General features: G+C 39.8%; 1 protein-coding gene across 3 annotated transcripts in view; it reads right to left on the reverse strand.

Annotated features, from left to right (window-relative positions):
* Positions 1-3,380: 3,380 nt before the first annotated feature.
* Positions 3,381-15,007, reverse strand: part of srl (sarcalumenin) — a 28,829-nt gene continuing 17,202 nt past the window's right edge. The window contains exons 4-7 of one of the 3 annotated variants that reach the window (XM_051714191.1): positions 11,782-11,817; positions 6,924-7,040; positions 6,472-6,705; positions 3,381-5,665 (exon numbers count right to left, since the gene is read on the reverse strand). In XM_051714191.1, the coding sequence (XP_051570151.1) occupies positions 4,854-5,665; positions 6,472-6,705; positions 6,924-7,040; positions 11,782-11,817 (1,199 nt within the window). In that variant the 3' untranslated portion in view covers positions 3,381-4,853. Of the gene's footprint in view, positions 5,666-6,471; positions 6,706-6,923; positions 7,041-7,540; positions 8,238-11,781; positions 11,818-15,007 lie in introns of those variants that run through there. The other 2 variants (XM_051714193.1, XM_051714192.1) reach the window with 2 other exon arrangements.

Genomic DNA, 15,007 nt, shown 5'->3' on the forward strand with positions numbered 1-15,007 from the left:
TGTGATCACTGGGCTGTATCCTCACACAGGCAGGCCCATGCTATTATCAACTCATTAAAATTAATATCGTTTGGCAATGGGACACTGACTTTATTTTGGTATTGAATGCAATTACTATGTTGCAGCTTTGCTTCTATAGCAATGCTGCACAAAATCTTTTATTTAACATGTTAAACAATGCAATGAGGGAATCGGTTTGATTTTATTTAAGCCGTCATGATGTGGCATGTCATGACCCATTTTTCTTCTGTAATGTGCCATATTTTTGAGTGAAACAGGATATTCATTTAGAAAAAATCTAGGGTGAGACTTTATTTTGTCTATCAGGAATTGATTGGATTGTGAAAATTGGTTGTTCAGAATGGAGCGAGACCTGAAAGCGAGTTTGCAGTGGATTGTGGAGGTCGTCGCATCTTTTTTCCATACAGTGAAAGGGAATGGTGATTGAGGCTAACATTCTGCGTTACATCTATCCCTTTTGTGTTCCACAGATGAAAGAAAGTGGCTGGGTCTAGGAAGGGCTGGGGGGGGTATTGCCCCCCTATATTTTCCTTGTGTCCCCCCAAAAACTTCTGACATGGTCCAATCATGGACCAATCAGCTGTGAGCTCAAGGCTAGACGAGCAACGGTTAAGTGAGTGAATAACCTGTTTTATTATTATTATTATTATTATTATTATTATTTTCAATGGAAATCCATTTGTATAAAATGTACTTATTACTGTATATAACTATTGATATAATGCTAGAAGTGGCTCCGCAGTTGCTCCGCAGCGAGTCAGAAATAGAACGGGACATCTGTGCTCTTTCAGAGCGACACGATGGACGCAACCAGTGTAGACAACATGGCTGTTTCTCAGTGTGAGTTCTTATGTGTTCTTATGATCTTGTGGACTCATTCGATATCATCATCCACTGCCGAAGTTCCAATTCCAATACTCAAGAACGCAAGTACCGAGAATGCATATGTTTACCCGGATGTGTTCTTGATCAGGCCAAATACTGAGAATGCATTAGATGGTGACTTGTAGGCAAAATCCCATTTGAAGTCCCAGAAGTCATAGCAGCACTACGGTGGCAGACGAAGAACATATATTTTGTTTTCCCTCCAGATTTCTCTGCTGTAAGCTCGGGAAAGTCTGATGGCTCATGAGAGTCGTCATACTTCATCAACATTTGTTGTTTTGTTTTGGCATCAATATACACATGGAGGAATGAGTGTTTACAGACTTTATTCTTTTAACATGTCTCTAGTCCTGCAAATGCTGTCACTGGTGTGTAATTATGCCAGTAGTTCTCTCACTGGCACAACAGGAAGATTGCTGCACATCTCAAAGCTCGCAATGGATGCATTCTACATCCTCCTGTCCTTCCGAGTTCATTCTTCCAATGTAGCTTGGCAAGACTGGTCTTCATAAGAATGCAAGCCTGTCCTCTGCATTCTTGGCATTGAAATACCACATATCATGGGAATCCAGTGTAGACAGGGAGTTTTTCTCAACACAAAGACCGCAGAATGGACTTGTGTTCTTATGAAGACCAGTCTTGCCAAGCTACCATGGAAGAACAAACTCGAAAGGAAATGAGAACGTAGAACGCATCAGCTGTGATCTTCCAGTTGCACAATTGCCCGTCCCAGCACATTTGTAACTAGTGAGAAAACTACTGGCATTATCACACCCATGATAGCATTATTATTATCATCACACCAGTGAGGTTTTGCAGGACTAGTGACACGTTACAAGAAAAAGTCTGTAAACACTAATTTCCTGCATGTGTTTATTACTTTATTAAAATCATGCCCAACAGCACAACAAATGTTGATGGAGTATAATGACTCTAATGGGCCATCAGACATTTGCAAGCTTACAGTGGGAATCTCTTGAGAGGAAACACAATGATAAATGTCCTTCATTTGTCACAGTAGTACCAGGTTCTTGCCCACAGGTCACCATAGATGCATCCTCTATATTTGGCCTGATTAAGAACACATCCGTGTAATATTATGCATTGTCTGTACTTGCGCTGTTGAGTATTGGAAGTTAACTTCCAACGGCAGTGGATGATGACATTGAGCAAGTCCACGAGAACATAAGAACACAAAAGAATGCATACTGAGAAACAGCCAGGGTATGACTTTTTTGTGTGGTTGCTTACTGGCACAAGTGAAAAGAGCCCACCCCCAAGTCACAATGAATTATTTTATTTTTTTTTAGCAGGGCAAGCAACCCGTGAACTACAATTAGGTATAGCTGCAGACCGTAGACCTCCAAATGGGGCGGTATCTCCAAAAGAGTGCAGTGTTACTCCAAAAGGGGGTTGCACCAACTCCAAAAGGGGGCGTCCCTTCCATGCACTGTTAGATTAGGGAAAGGGTTAGATTAGGGCTCACTATATCTTTGCTGGCAGTTTGGAGCTCCCACCCCTTTTTGGAGCTCTGCCTGCAGCTATATCCTTCTTGTGAACTATGGAAGTCAAATCCTGCCACGGAATAAAAAAATAAAAGAGGTAATTATTCGAAATTAAGTCACAGTTGCGAGAAATAAAAGATGAAATTGTGAGATATAAAGTTGCAATTGCAAGGTATACACCTTTTTCCTGAACGCTGACGTATTCCACGATTCATAACGGCCGCCTGTTTTCAATTACTGGTCTCCAGTGTTTTCACTCGCAGAAGCAAATAATGTGATGTTTAGAGTATCACATTTGTAAAATTAGTCAAAAAAGTATGTGGCTCCACAGTACTGAAACTTTCTCGATGACCGTTTTTTGACACTGCCTCACCTAGATTTGTAGATGTCATGAAGCGATGGTCCAAGGTCAGTTATTTTGATATTTTAACTACTTTGAGTTGCTATAACACCCAACAGCTAAACCTGAAATTCAGTTTTACTCCAAATAACACTTGTTTTCCGTCTGGATCGCTCGTTTTAGAGTTTTGACATTGCTTCTTATACTGCAGAGACCAGAAACAGAAAACAGGCAGTCAGAATCATGATGACACAGTCCAGTATTTGCTTAGGAAAAGTGTGGATAAACTTTGGACAACCGTGTGATGCATTTTCAGTTAAATTTATATCCTCTGCATGTTTCATGGGCTTGCTTCATTTATACAGACCACCACATTCGTTCACCTGCCGTCCTGACCAAACCTTCTAAAGATCCAGCTGACTTCATCTTTGAATAATACCTGCGGTTTATGCCTAAGCTTGACCCCAGTGTTGACCCCCATCTCTCGGGTCTATTTTTGGAAGTGGGTACAAAGAGTAACCCTAATATTTAGCTGACACTGGACAGGGCTTTCAAAAGAGATACGAGTCTATTGACTGCAATGGCCCAACTCCAAATAAACAGACAGCTCTAGTTAATAATACTTTTATTGCTATAAAGTCGATCCCATAGAAACTGTTTGCCCATTTTCACTGAGAAGTCAAAGTGTTGTTCGATTCAGCATACATCATGACTGAGGCAAAAAGATTTGAAAAGCATAAAGCATACATAAACTCACCCTGAACACTTCTGAATAATATCTAGTCATCTAGAGTTATTATAATTCTTACACACAAAATGCCTACCATTACATAAGACCTGGCTATTAAGGCAAAAGTGTTCTTTGGTTTTCCATGTGCCGCTACATCTCGTGCACTGTACATGTGAAATATTTAATTATCAGTAAGCACATACTGTCTGCGTTCAGCCCAAAGTATACAGGGCGAAGGACGTAACATTCATCATGAGCAGGGTACACGAGCACTGTACGCGCACACCATGATTTGTCTAAATGTTTGTACTCTGTCCACCTGTATACACTCACATGGTTAAATGAAGAATAATAAGTTAGCTTCTTTGACTGTATTCATACGCTAGCATAAGCATAAAACTCTAGTATACTTTGGGCTTAAAGAGCCTCACAAAGCAGTTATAGCATGGCAAACGCTTCCACACAGGCACACAGTCAAAAGAGCATGCTTTGAAAGGCTAGAGCGCTAGACTGTCCATGAGATGTAAAGGCACGTGGATAAACAAAGTATACCCTTGCCTTTAACTGTGGAATTCTGAAAAGATTGGCCTTTTGGTTGTATACAAAGTGGATGAATGGAAATGTGTGAGAGAAATCAAACGCAGCTTCAATATCTTCTGTCTCCTACACCATGCCGTGTAAAAATAATTTATTGCAAAACCCAGAGACTTAGCTTATCAATAACTCATAAGAGGGAGAGATTAAAAAAAATCCATATTTACTAATTGCCAACAAATGAAAGTGATTAAATCAATGCTAAAGACATCAGAAAAATGTACGACCAGGGAACTGACTGTATAGGCTACTGTATGGTCAATATGTTGAAAAAATTACAAGCTCAGATTTTTTCGGATACAGCATCTGTAAGCAAAGTTCATTTCAGCATACATTCACAGCAGCAACACATTTTCAGTCACTGGATATTTTATTTTTGCAATTTTTTTTACATGTTTTAAGTGTGTGTCAGCCATTTTGTTTTACATGCATACACATTTTCCCTACAAAACTGTGGATAGTTTATAAAAGTAGTGCGGAAAGAGAGGAGAGTTATTTTTGGCAAACTCCCCTCACATTCAGAAGTAGCTCCACCTCAAGACTTCACAAAAAAAACTCCCTCCACCCAAAACCCTGAGTCCCCTTCCCTCAAACTTTCCCAACACACAACCTCTTAGTTTTTCTGAAAAAAAAGTCCCTTGAGATCCGTCTCCATTGACTCGGACCTGCGGCAAGGGCAGGATTGGCTCTACTGCTCTTCCTCTGTTTGTTTACTCCACATCCCCTCCATTCTTGCACTCTTCCTCCTCCTCAATCTCCCTCCAACCTCTATCTTCTCTCAGTTTCGCCGGTAGCGGTTCTTAGGCTTCTCCCCACACCCAGTGGCCTCGCAAGAGGACAGAGTCGGGTTCTTTCCCGAGTTGATGCTGCTGAGCAAGCCTGGCAGTTCATGGGTGATGGCCTTCTCTATCTTCTCCAGCAGGCACCCACCCATGTAGGAGCACTGTGCAGAGAGTTGCTTGAAGCTGCTAATTGGGTTGATCCCGAAGAAGTCGCGGTAAGCAGCCCGGTTTGGCAGGTCAAACTTGCTGACGTTGGTTTTTGCCAGAATAGACTTGAAAATGTAGAACTTGTCGGGATCATCAACGATCTCTTTGAACACCAGTTCGGGATCACTAAAGAAGCTCATCTTGTCCTTGAAGGTCTGCACGTAGCGATCCACTAAGAGGGCATGAATACGGACGCGGATGCCGTGTTGTCGGATGAAGGCGATTTTGTTCTCCAGCCGGTTCTCGATCACTTGGTTAAGGTCTTCTAGCAAAGATATTTCTTCACGTTTGAAGAGTTCACAGCTGGTGTCAGGGGCATAGTCATAGGGCCAGAAAGAGCTGACATAGACACGGGGTGGTTCGGTCACATTAATAAGGGGTGCCAGACTCCAGAAGAGAGCGCCATAGACGCGCATGAGATCCTGGGTCGCCAAACTGTCAGCCTTATTGAGGATGATACGGATCTGGGACTCTCGACCTTTTAACTGTCTGAAGAGCATTTCCAACTCGAGGCCTACATCTAGCTTGGTGGGGTCAAACACCACAAAAATCAGGTCTGCTCGATCGATAAACCACTGGCACACATCGTTGAATGGGTAGCCTTGAAGTAAGAGAAGAGGGATGGAGATTAATTATGATAGATTAGATTAAAATGTTTAATAATGTTAATGGAATCAATTGATATATTTTAGTGCCCTAACCCAGTGCGATGCGATAAAGCGACAAGACATTGGGGCCTAGGGGTCTTCTGACTAACAGCGATTAAACTGAAATTGCCAAGTCACTGTACTATTAGTTGCTAGTATGAGTTCCAACTTGACTGCTTTATCTAATTGTATCAGGTGGTGGATCCCGTGAGCTTCACTGTCAGCACTCCCATTGGTAGAACTCTGCTCAACTTTGTCACAACACCAGTGCTCTCTAATGAAATATAAAATTGCCAAATCCTTACTGAAAATGAACTAGTCCAGTTGCTAAAGGCTAGGGTATACCTAATTTTTCCACGTGTCATTCTGTCGCGTAAATGGTCAAACAGACACATGCAAACTACGACTGCTTCAGTCAACAGCAGGCGCATGTGCAGACCTGGGCTGCACATAGACATGTAGTGGCACGTGGAAAACTGAAGTATATTTTAGCCTATATTCACCTCAAGTTGCTGTCAGTGTAAAGCACCTCTAGTTGGTGGTTTTAGCCCCACCTACAGGGGAAACTCTTTGGTCCAAAATTGCACTGCACATATTTAAATATTTTACATACAATCTGTTTCAATGGGCGGTAATTTTGTCGCACTGTGCAGCATTTTCTTTTTGCTGAAAATTGGTTGTGTCGCACCTGGTTAGAACATGCGGAAACAAAAGAAAATGTTTTAGCATATTATTTCTTTGCATTCCTGTATAATATTACCTCTCTCCTGCTGCTTGCGGTTCTCAATTATTCCAGGTGTGTCCACAAAAGTCACCCGCTCCAGGAGCTTGTGGGGCATCTCGATGCCTATAAGCTTTTCCAAAAAGTTCTGGCCAAACTTCTCTAGTGGAGAGAAGGAGCGAGAGCTGTCAGCAGCCATGACTATGCCCTCCACCGTACGGATCTTATCGCCGTGCATGATGACGGTAAACTCTGAGGTAGTGGGCTCAGCACCTGGAGGAACAGAAGATCATTAGAACATTAAATTAGGAAATTCCAGTAACAGTGCAAAGGAAACAAAGAAACTAAAGACAGAAAGCAATTATCAGTTAACCAATCTGAATTAAAATACAGTATATTTAAATACCAAACACTACTTGAGATGATGTTCATAAGCCTGCAGACAGCAATGGGAACCCTTTGAATTCCTGCTAATTATCTAGTTGGTTTACCCGTGTACAACTGGTAGGGAGTGTCCTGCAGACCCAACAGATAGTTGATCATGGAGGATTTACCCACACTCCAGGGTCCAAGGAACAGCACCATGGGTTTCGAGGTGATTTCTCCATCTTTTAAAAACAGTAAAAGTACAATGCAGTTACAAAGTCAGCAACAAAAACAGAAAAAATTCAAACAACTCAAGGTAGAACGATTTCTTGTTCGAAAGAAAATTCATATATATATATATATATATATATATATATATATATATATATATATATATATATATATATATATACATACACAAAATATTGATTCAATTCAACTGATTACACTAATGTAGCAATTAAAGAATTATTTTGGAAACATAACTTATTCTTTTTAATATCTGGCCTTCACCTATCACAGAGTAATTTTTTGCAGGGGCTCCTCATATATATATACAGTATATATATTGTACATGTGTTACATACATTCAGACCTTTTCAGACATTTGAAATTAGTTAATTTCCTCTAATCCCATACCATACCTTTATATGGGAATATCATTTTTGTTAAAGGGACAGTTCATTTAAAAAAAATATTACAGAATTTACATTTTTGGGTGAACCACCTTTGACGCCAGTACCTTTGATTGAGTTTCTGCTAGTTTTCTAGTTGGCAAGTTATAGGTTATGACGAATCTCGCTTGGAATTCTTAGATTTTCACTCCATGCTGAAAAACATAGTGAAACAGATCAGAGATTTGGCCAATCCCATCTTCAATCAAGTAATTTAGCTCTTGCATATGAATGCAATTTCATTTGATAATGTCCATTGACTGTGGTGTGATGAAATTATGCAGGCATGTTCAATGTTACATATAGAAGCTGTTTCAAAAGAGAGGAAATTGGCCTCAGTTCTGATCTTTTAGCTGGAGCATCACTGTCAGCATTTAGAATCGAAAAGCAACAAGCAAAAGTGCCATATACATCAGTCATAAAAATGAATAAATACACATGATAAAGTATGATACAATGAAATGAATGCAGGCTGAATTTGTTCTTTATAAAAAAAAAAAAAATTGGTGTTGGGGCAAGCTAGAATGTATTGCAGCTGATCTGACAGTGGGGAACATGTTTTGCACAGCTTTGCATGATTTTTTAAAATCACATCTGTCTAAAGAATGTGTTATAAACCCTCAAACATGGGAATGAAGGCTGCTTCACTCTTTTGTGATATAAAGTCTCACAATAAGACACATAAGGACACTTCTTGAATTAGAAGAGAAACTGATATAGCATCTTATTTTTATGAAAGTTGTCAGTGCCACTATGCCACATACCCCTTCGCCCATCCCACCCAACCACGTGGGTATGCCAGGACTTTACATGCAACAAATATGGATTCTTCTGTGTTTTTCGTTCATTTATCAGATACATCCAGATAAATAAGCTGTATATTACACACACCAATCTTGTTTTATATAGGCCATAATAGAAAACAACGACCATATTTTGTATGCAAAAACGTAATATCATGATAGATTTGTTTTTTATGAAACAGAAGTTTTGTGGCCTTTAATCCATGTCTATTATCTTTGAAGCCATTTATATACAGTACTAGCACACTCCTAAAATGTAACAAAATTAACTTGTGACCATCTTATCCGTGTATAAATTTTTTTTTCAACAGACCTTATTTGCAGTAGTGCCATCTTTGATTTTTAATGGGAATGAAAATGAGGATGTGAGCAATAGACTTACAGTCTCTTCAATTGCACGAACGGTATAAAGCTCCTGAATCACATCTGATTTTCCACAACTCATGTTGTCTGGAGTTCTTTGTATACTGAATGTTCTTGGACAGATATTTTATCAATGTTTTGTCTGCGGAACGATCCAAAATCACTTTAAACTGCAGCACAGCCCATGGCCGTAGCCAGTGGGGTGAAAGGTGGTAACGATTCTAGGAGCCCAAAGGTCCAGGGGGGCCCACAACAAATTCGAAACTGTATTATTTTTATTTATTCATTTATTTTTTATTTTTCTCTCCCCTTTTCTCCCCAATTTGGAATGCCCAATTCCCAATGCGCTCTAAGTCCTCGTGGTGGCGTAGTGACTCGCCTCAATCTGGGTGACGGAGGATGAATCTCAGTTGCCTCCGCATCTGAGACCATCAATCCACGCATCTTATCACGTGGCTTGTTGAATGCGGAGACCTAGCGCATTTGGAGGCTTCACGCTATTCTCTGCGGCATCCACACACAACTCACCACGTGCCCCACCGAGAGAGATCCACATTATAGCAACCACGAGGAGGTTAATCCAACGTGATTCCACCCAGCCTAGCAACCGGGCCAATTGGTTGCTTAGGAAGCCTGACTGGAGTCACTCAGCATGCCCTGGATTCGAACTTGCGACTCCAGGTGTGGTAGTCAGCGTCAATACTTGCCGAGCTACCCAGGCCCCGAAACTGTATTATTTTAATAGGTAAGGGGCCCAGAGCAATATATTCTCAGGGGGCCCAGAATTTCTTGCTACAGTCCTGGTACAGCCCATTGAAGAGATGGTAAGTCTGTCCCTCACAGCCTTGTTGTAATTCCCATTAAAAATCAAAGATGGGGCTAGCGTGAAAAAGGTCTATAAAATACAAAATGAGAAAGTCCTCAGTTGCGCTAATGCTCATACCAGCACTTTTCAAAACCATCAGTTGTTTGTTACAAAAAGTGTCTGGAATTTATTCATTTCGAAAATACAGTGCATCCGGAAAGTATTCACAGCGCTTCACTTTTTCCACATTTTGTTATGTTACAGCCTTATTCCAAAATGGATTAAATTCATTATTTTCCTCAAAATTCTACAAACAATACCCCATAATGACAATGTGAAAGACGTTTGTTTGAAATCTTTGCAAATTTATAAAAAATAAAAAAAATCACATAAGTATTCACAGCCTTTGCTCAATACTTTGTTGAAGCACCTTTGGCACCAATTACAGCCTCAAGTCTTTTTGAGTATGATGCTACAAGCTTGGCACACCTATTTTTGGGCAGTTTCTCCCATTCTTCTTTGCAGGACCTCTCAAGCTCCATCAGGTTGGATGGGGAGCGTCGGTGCACAGCCATTTTCAGATCTCTCCAGAGATGTTCAATCAGGTTCAAGTCTGGGCTCTGGCTGGGCCACTCAAGGACATTCACAGAGTTGTCCCAGAGCCACTCCTTTGTTATCTTGGCTGTGTGCTTAGGGTCGTTGTCCTGTTGGAAGATGAACCTTCGCCCCAGTCTGAGGTCCAGCAGGTTTTGGAGCAGGTTTTCATCAAGGATGTCTCTGTATATTGCTGCATTCATCTTTCCCTCGATCCTGACTAGTCTCCCAGTTCCTGCCGCTGAAAAACATCCCCACAGCATGATGCTGCCACCACCATGCTTCACTGTAGGGATGGTATTGGCCAGGTGATGAGCGGTGCCTGGTTTCCTCCAGACATGACACTTGCCATTCAGGGCAAAGAGTTCAATCTTTGTTTCTCATGGTCTTAGAGTCCTTCAGGTGCCTTTTGGCAAACTCCAGGCAGGCTGTCATGTGCCTTTTACTGAGGAGGGGCTTCCGTCTGGCCACTCTACCATACAGGCCTGATTGGTGGAGTGCTGCAGAGATGGTTGTTCTTCTGGAAGGTTCTCCTCTCTCCACAGAGAAATGCTGGAGATCTGTCAGAGTGACCATCGGGTTCTTGGTCACCTCCCTGACTAAGGCCCTTCTCCCCCGATTGCTCAGTTTGGCCAGGCGGCCACCTCTAGGAAGAGTCCTGGTGGTTCCAAACTTCTTCCATTTATGGATGATGGAGGCCACTGTGCTCATTGGGACCTTCAATGCTGCAGAAATTTTTCTATACCCTTCCCCAGATCTGTGCCTCGATACAATCCTGTCTCGGAGGTCTACAGACAATTCCTTGGACTTCATGGCTTGGTTTGTGCTCTGACATACACGGTTAACTGTGGGACCTTATATAGACAGGTGTGTGCCTTTCCAAATCATGTCCAATCAACTGAATTTATCACAGGTGGACTCCAATCAAGTTGTAGAAACATCTCAAAGATGATCAGTGGAAACAGGATGCACCTGAGCTCAATTTTGAGTGTCATGGCAAAGGCTGTGAATACTTATGTACATGTGATTTTTTTGGTTTATATTTTTAATAAATTTGCAAAGATGTCAAAAAAACTTCTTTCATGTTGTCATTATGGGGTATTGTTTGTAGAATTTTGAGGAAAATAATGAATTTAATCCATTTTGGAATAAGGAATAAGGCTATTATTTTGGAATAATAATAACATAACTAAATGTGGAAAAATTGAAGTGCTGTGAATACTTTCTGGATGCACTGTATATCAAGTGAAGTTTTGCCGGTCTGTGAGGTACACTAAAGGCTACTGGCTATTTAGATATGTTGACAAATTCCTGTTTCAACAGGAAATACGTCAACTGTGCTACAGTCCAAAAATGTCATTGGGTTAGAAGTTATATTGTTAATTAATTTGAAAATGTCTCTACTTAGTTAAGTTAATAAAAACACCAGAACCAAATCAAGACTTTAAACCATAAATATGCTGGTACTAAATCTGCTGAATTATTGTTGAATTGTTGCGTATACGATTGGACAATCTGACACTCACTGTGGTGAGTGAATTTGAATTCTTTATATTCTGGCAACTTTAAAATAGCTGAATGACTACTAAGCAACAACATACTTAGAACATTTTTATTACTTAGAAACGTATAATTATCTTGTCATGCTGATGGTAATTGTGCAGATGCACGCTAGCTGCAATTACACTACAGGGGAGCAGAGATGCAGGCAGTGCCATGCAATGAACGCCCCCGTCATACCCACCTGTTGCCGAATCCCCCAGTGTGCGTCCAGGATAGGCTGTTTAGTGGAGGGGGTGGGGCGTGTGATGTCAGGGGGAGGAGACACAAGCAGAGTGAAAGAAGATGAAAAGAGTGAGAAATAGTGGAGGTAGAGAGAGAGAGAGAATGTGTAGGGGTAAAAGAAAGAAAGAAGTGACACTTTTCCTGTGAAGCAGGAGAGAGTGATGAGCTAAAATGTGTGTGTGTGGAAGATGTTTGAGAGTTGTCCAGACACAACTAAAACTGATTCTTTATCAGTATCTTTGTCATGTTTTCTTGTAAAAAAAATACCAAATGTGTGAATGTCATGAAAGCTGTCAAGAACATGTCTGGGTCATGTTTCACCCGAGAATCAAAAGAAGCACAGGGAAAATCAAGGGGGGCAATGGCCCTTCTACCCCCACCACACCCACCCCCACTTAGACTTGGCCAAGATGTACTCCCATTAAACTAACGTTCCTTTAAAATCACCAGCAGCAGCCATTATCAACATATATGCTTAGATGATATTTGGAAGACCTGTTTCAGTTTCCTTCAGTACCCTCACTTGTGTACTAGCTCAGTTTTGCATCAGTTTATATTATTGTGGTGAGTGAAGGGATTAAGTACCATGCTGAACCACAAGGGGGCAAGCTTGATCCTAGTGTTGTGTCAGAGGTTAGCAGGACAATCATGTGCCATGAATGTCACCCTCCAAAGGACACAACCTACACTGGGGCCCTCTGCAATTTGAGCAGATTAAGGGGGCATTTTAATAGGGGAAAAAAAACCCACTTTAGATCCAAACTTATTTTTAGACTTTAAATATGGTGTCCCATGGGTGCACAATACAACAAAATTAGCAAAGCAAAAACAATAATAAAAAAATAAAAAAATAAACACACACGCACACACATACACACACACAAACACACACAGAAATAAACCACAATGTATCATAAATAAGACCACAACACTACAAAATTAATAGAAAATAAATATTTTTAAACACTGCTTTTTAATTTGTGTGGCAGTTCTGACTCAATGCAGGCGAGATTATAATATTGTGTGATTTAAATTTGTCTTTATGTTTTGGCTGAATTTAGTTGTGCTGTGGTTTTTCTGTTGTATTGTGGTTTATTTCCGTTGTGTTTTCAGTTTTTATTTGCTTTGCTAATTTTGTTGTGTTGTGCACTCCTGGGTAACCATATCAAAGGGAGGTACTACAGGTGAATAGGCCATGTAAAAAATACACAAAAAAAACACAAGACGTTTATTTTGTATTGTGACCCTTCCATAATAAGGCACCTTCTGTTTAAATATTCACCTGCAGAATATTAATACAAAAGGGATACAGACATTTGGTTTGATTTAATATGATCGACAACTTTGTCAAAAAGTTGTTTACTTTACAAAATAATCAATAAAACACTAAAATAGACGAGAATTCTACACTGAAAAATGTCCCTAATTTTAATGATAAAAGACTGTAAAAATGCTACGGTAAAAAAACAAACTGGTTAATGAGTAGTTACTGTCAAATATATGTTAAAAATGGTAATATATTTAAAAAGATAATACATGTAGTTTATGGTAAAAAGTATGATTTTCTTAACAGTAAAAATGTATATTATGTTTAACAACAGAGTAAATGTACTTTTTTGGTAAATAATTGTAAAAATTACGGTACAAAAAATAACAAAAAAAATAATCGGGCATTCCCAGAATTCCCTGCGTGACCCATTACATTTCATTATATTTTATGGTGATAGTTATTTGTCTTCATATTTATGCACTTTGGGGTGTTCTGTGTTATATTTTATGTAGTTTAGTTCATGTTTATTTCATTATTTTAATTTCACATGCGTTACACTGATGGTGTTTAGTGTTTGTGTGAGTGACACTGAGCGCTGTCTCTACATGTTTATTGCATTATTTTAATTTCACATGCGTCACACTGATGGTGTTTAGTGTTTGTGTGAGTGACACTGAGCGCTGTCTCTACATGTTTATTGCATTATTTTAATTTCACATGCGTTACACTGATGGTGTTTAGTGTTTGTGTGAGTGACACTGAGCGCTGTCTCTACGTGTTTATTGCATTATTTTAATTTCACATGCGTTACACTGATGGTGTTTAGTGTTTGTGTGAGTGACACAGAGCGCTGTCTCTACATATTTATTTCATTATTTTAATTTCACATGCGTTACACTGATGGTGTTTAGTGTTTGTGTGAGTGACACAGAGCGCTGTCTCTACATATTTATTTCATTATTTTAATTTCACATGCATTACACTGATGGTGTTTAGTGTTTGTGTGAGTGACACTGAGCGCTGTCTCTACGTGTTTATTGCATTATTTTAATTTCACATGCGTTACACTGATGGTGTTTAGTGTTTGTGTGAGTGACACAGAGCGCTGTCTCTACATATTTATTTCATTATTTTAATTTCACATGCGTTACACTGATGGTGTTTAGTGTTTGTGTGAGTGACACAGAGCGCTGTCTCTACATATTTATTTCATTATTTTAATTTCACATGCGTTACACTGATGGTGTTTAGTGTTTGTGTGAGTGACACTGAGCACTGTCTCTACGTGTTTATTTCATTATTTTAATTTCACATGCGTTACACTGATGGTGTTTAGTGTTTGTGTGAGTGACACTGAGCGCTGTCTCTACGTGTTTATTTCATTATTTTAATTTCACATGCGTCACACTGATGGTGTTTAGTGTTTGTGTGAGTGACACTGAGCGCTGTCTCTACGTGTTTATTGCATTATTTTAATTTCACATGCGTTACACTGATGGTGTTTAGTGTTTGTGTGAGTGACACTGAGCGCTGTCTCTACATGTTTATTTCATTATTTTAATTTCACATGCGTTACACTGATGGTGTTTAGTGTTTGTGTGAGTGACACTGAGCGCTGTCTCTTGCATTATTTTAATTTCACATGTGTTACACTGATGGTGTTTAGTGTTTGTGTGAGTGACACTGAGCGCTGTCTCTACGTGTTTATTGCATTATTTTAATTTCACATGCGTTACACTGATGGTGTTTAGTGTTTGTGTGAGTGACACTGAACGCTGTCTCTACATGTTTATTTCATTATTTTAATTTCACATGCGTTACACTGATGGTGTTTAGTGTTTGTGTGAGTGACACTGCGCGCTGTCTTTACATGTTTATTGCATTATTTTAATTTCACATGCGTTACCCTGATGGT

This window comes from Myxocyprinus asiaticus, chromosome 13 (assembly GCF_019703515.2).
Source record: "Myxocyprinus asiaticus isolate MX2 ecotype Aquarium Trade chromosome 13, UBuf_Myxa_2, whole genome shotgun sequence".
Lineage (NCBI taxonomy): Eukaryota > Metazoa > Chordata > Actinopteri > Cypriniformes > Catostomidae > Myxocyprinus > Myxocyprinus asiaticus.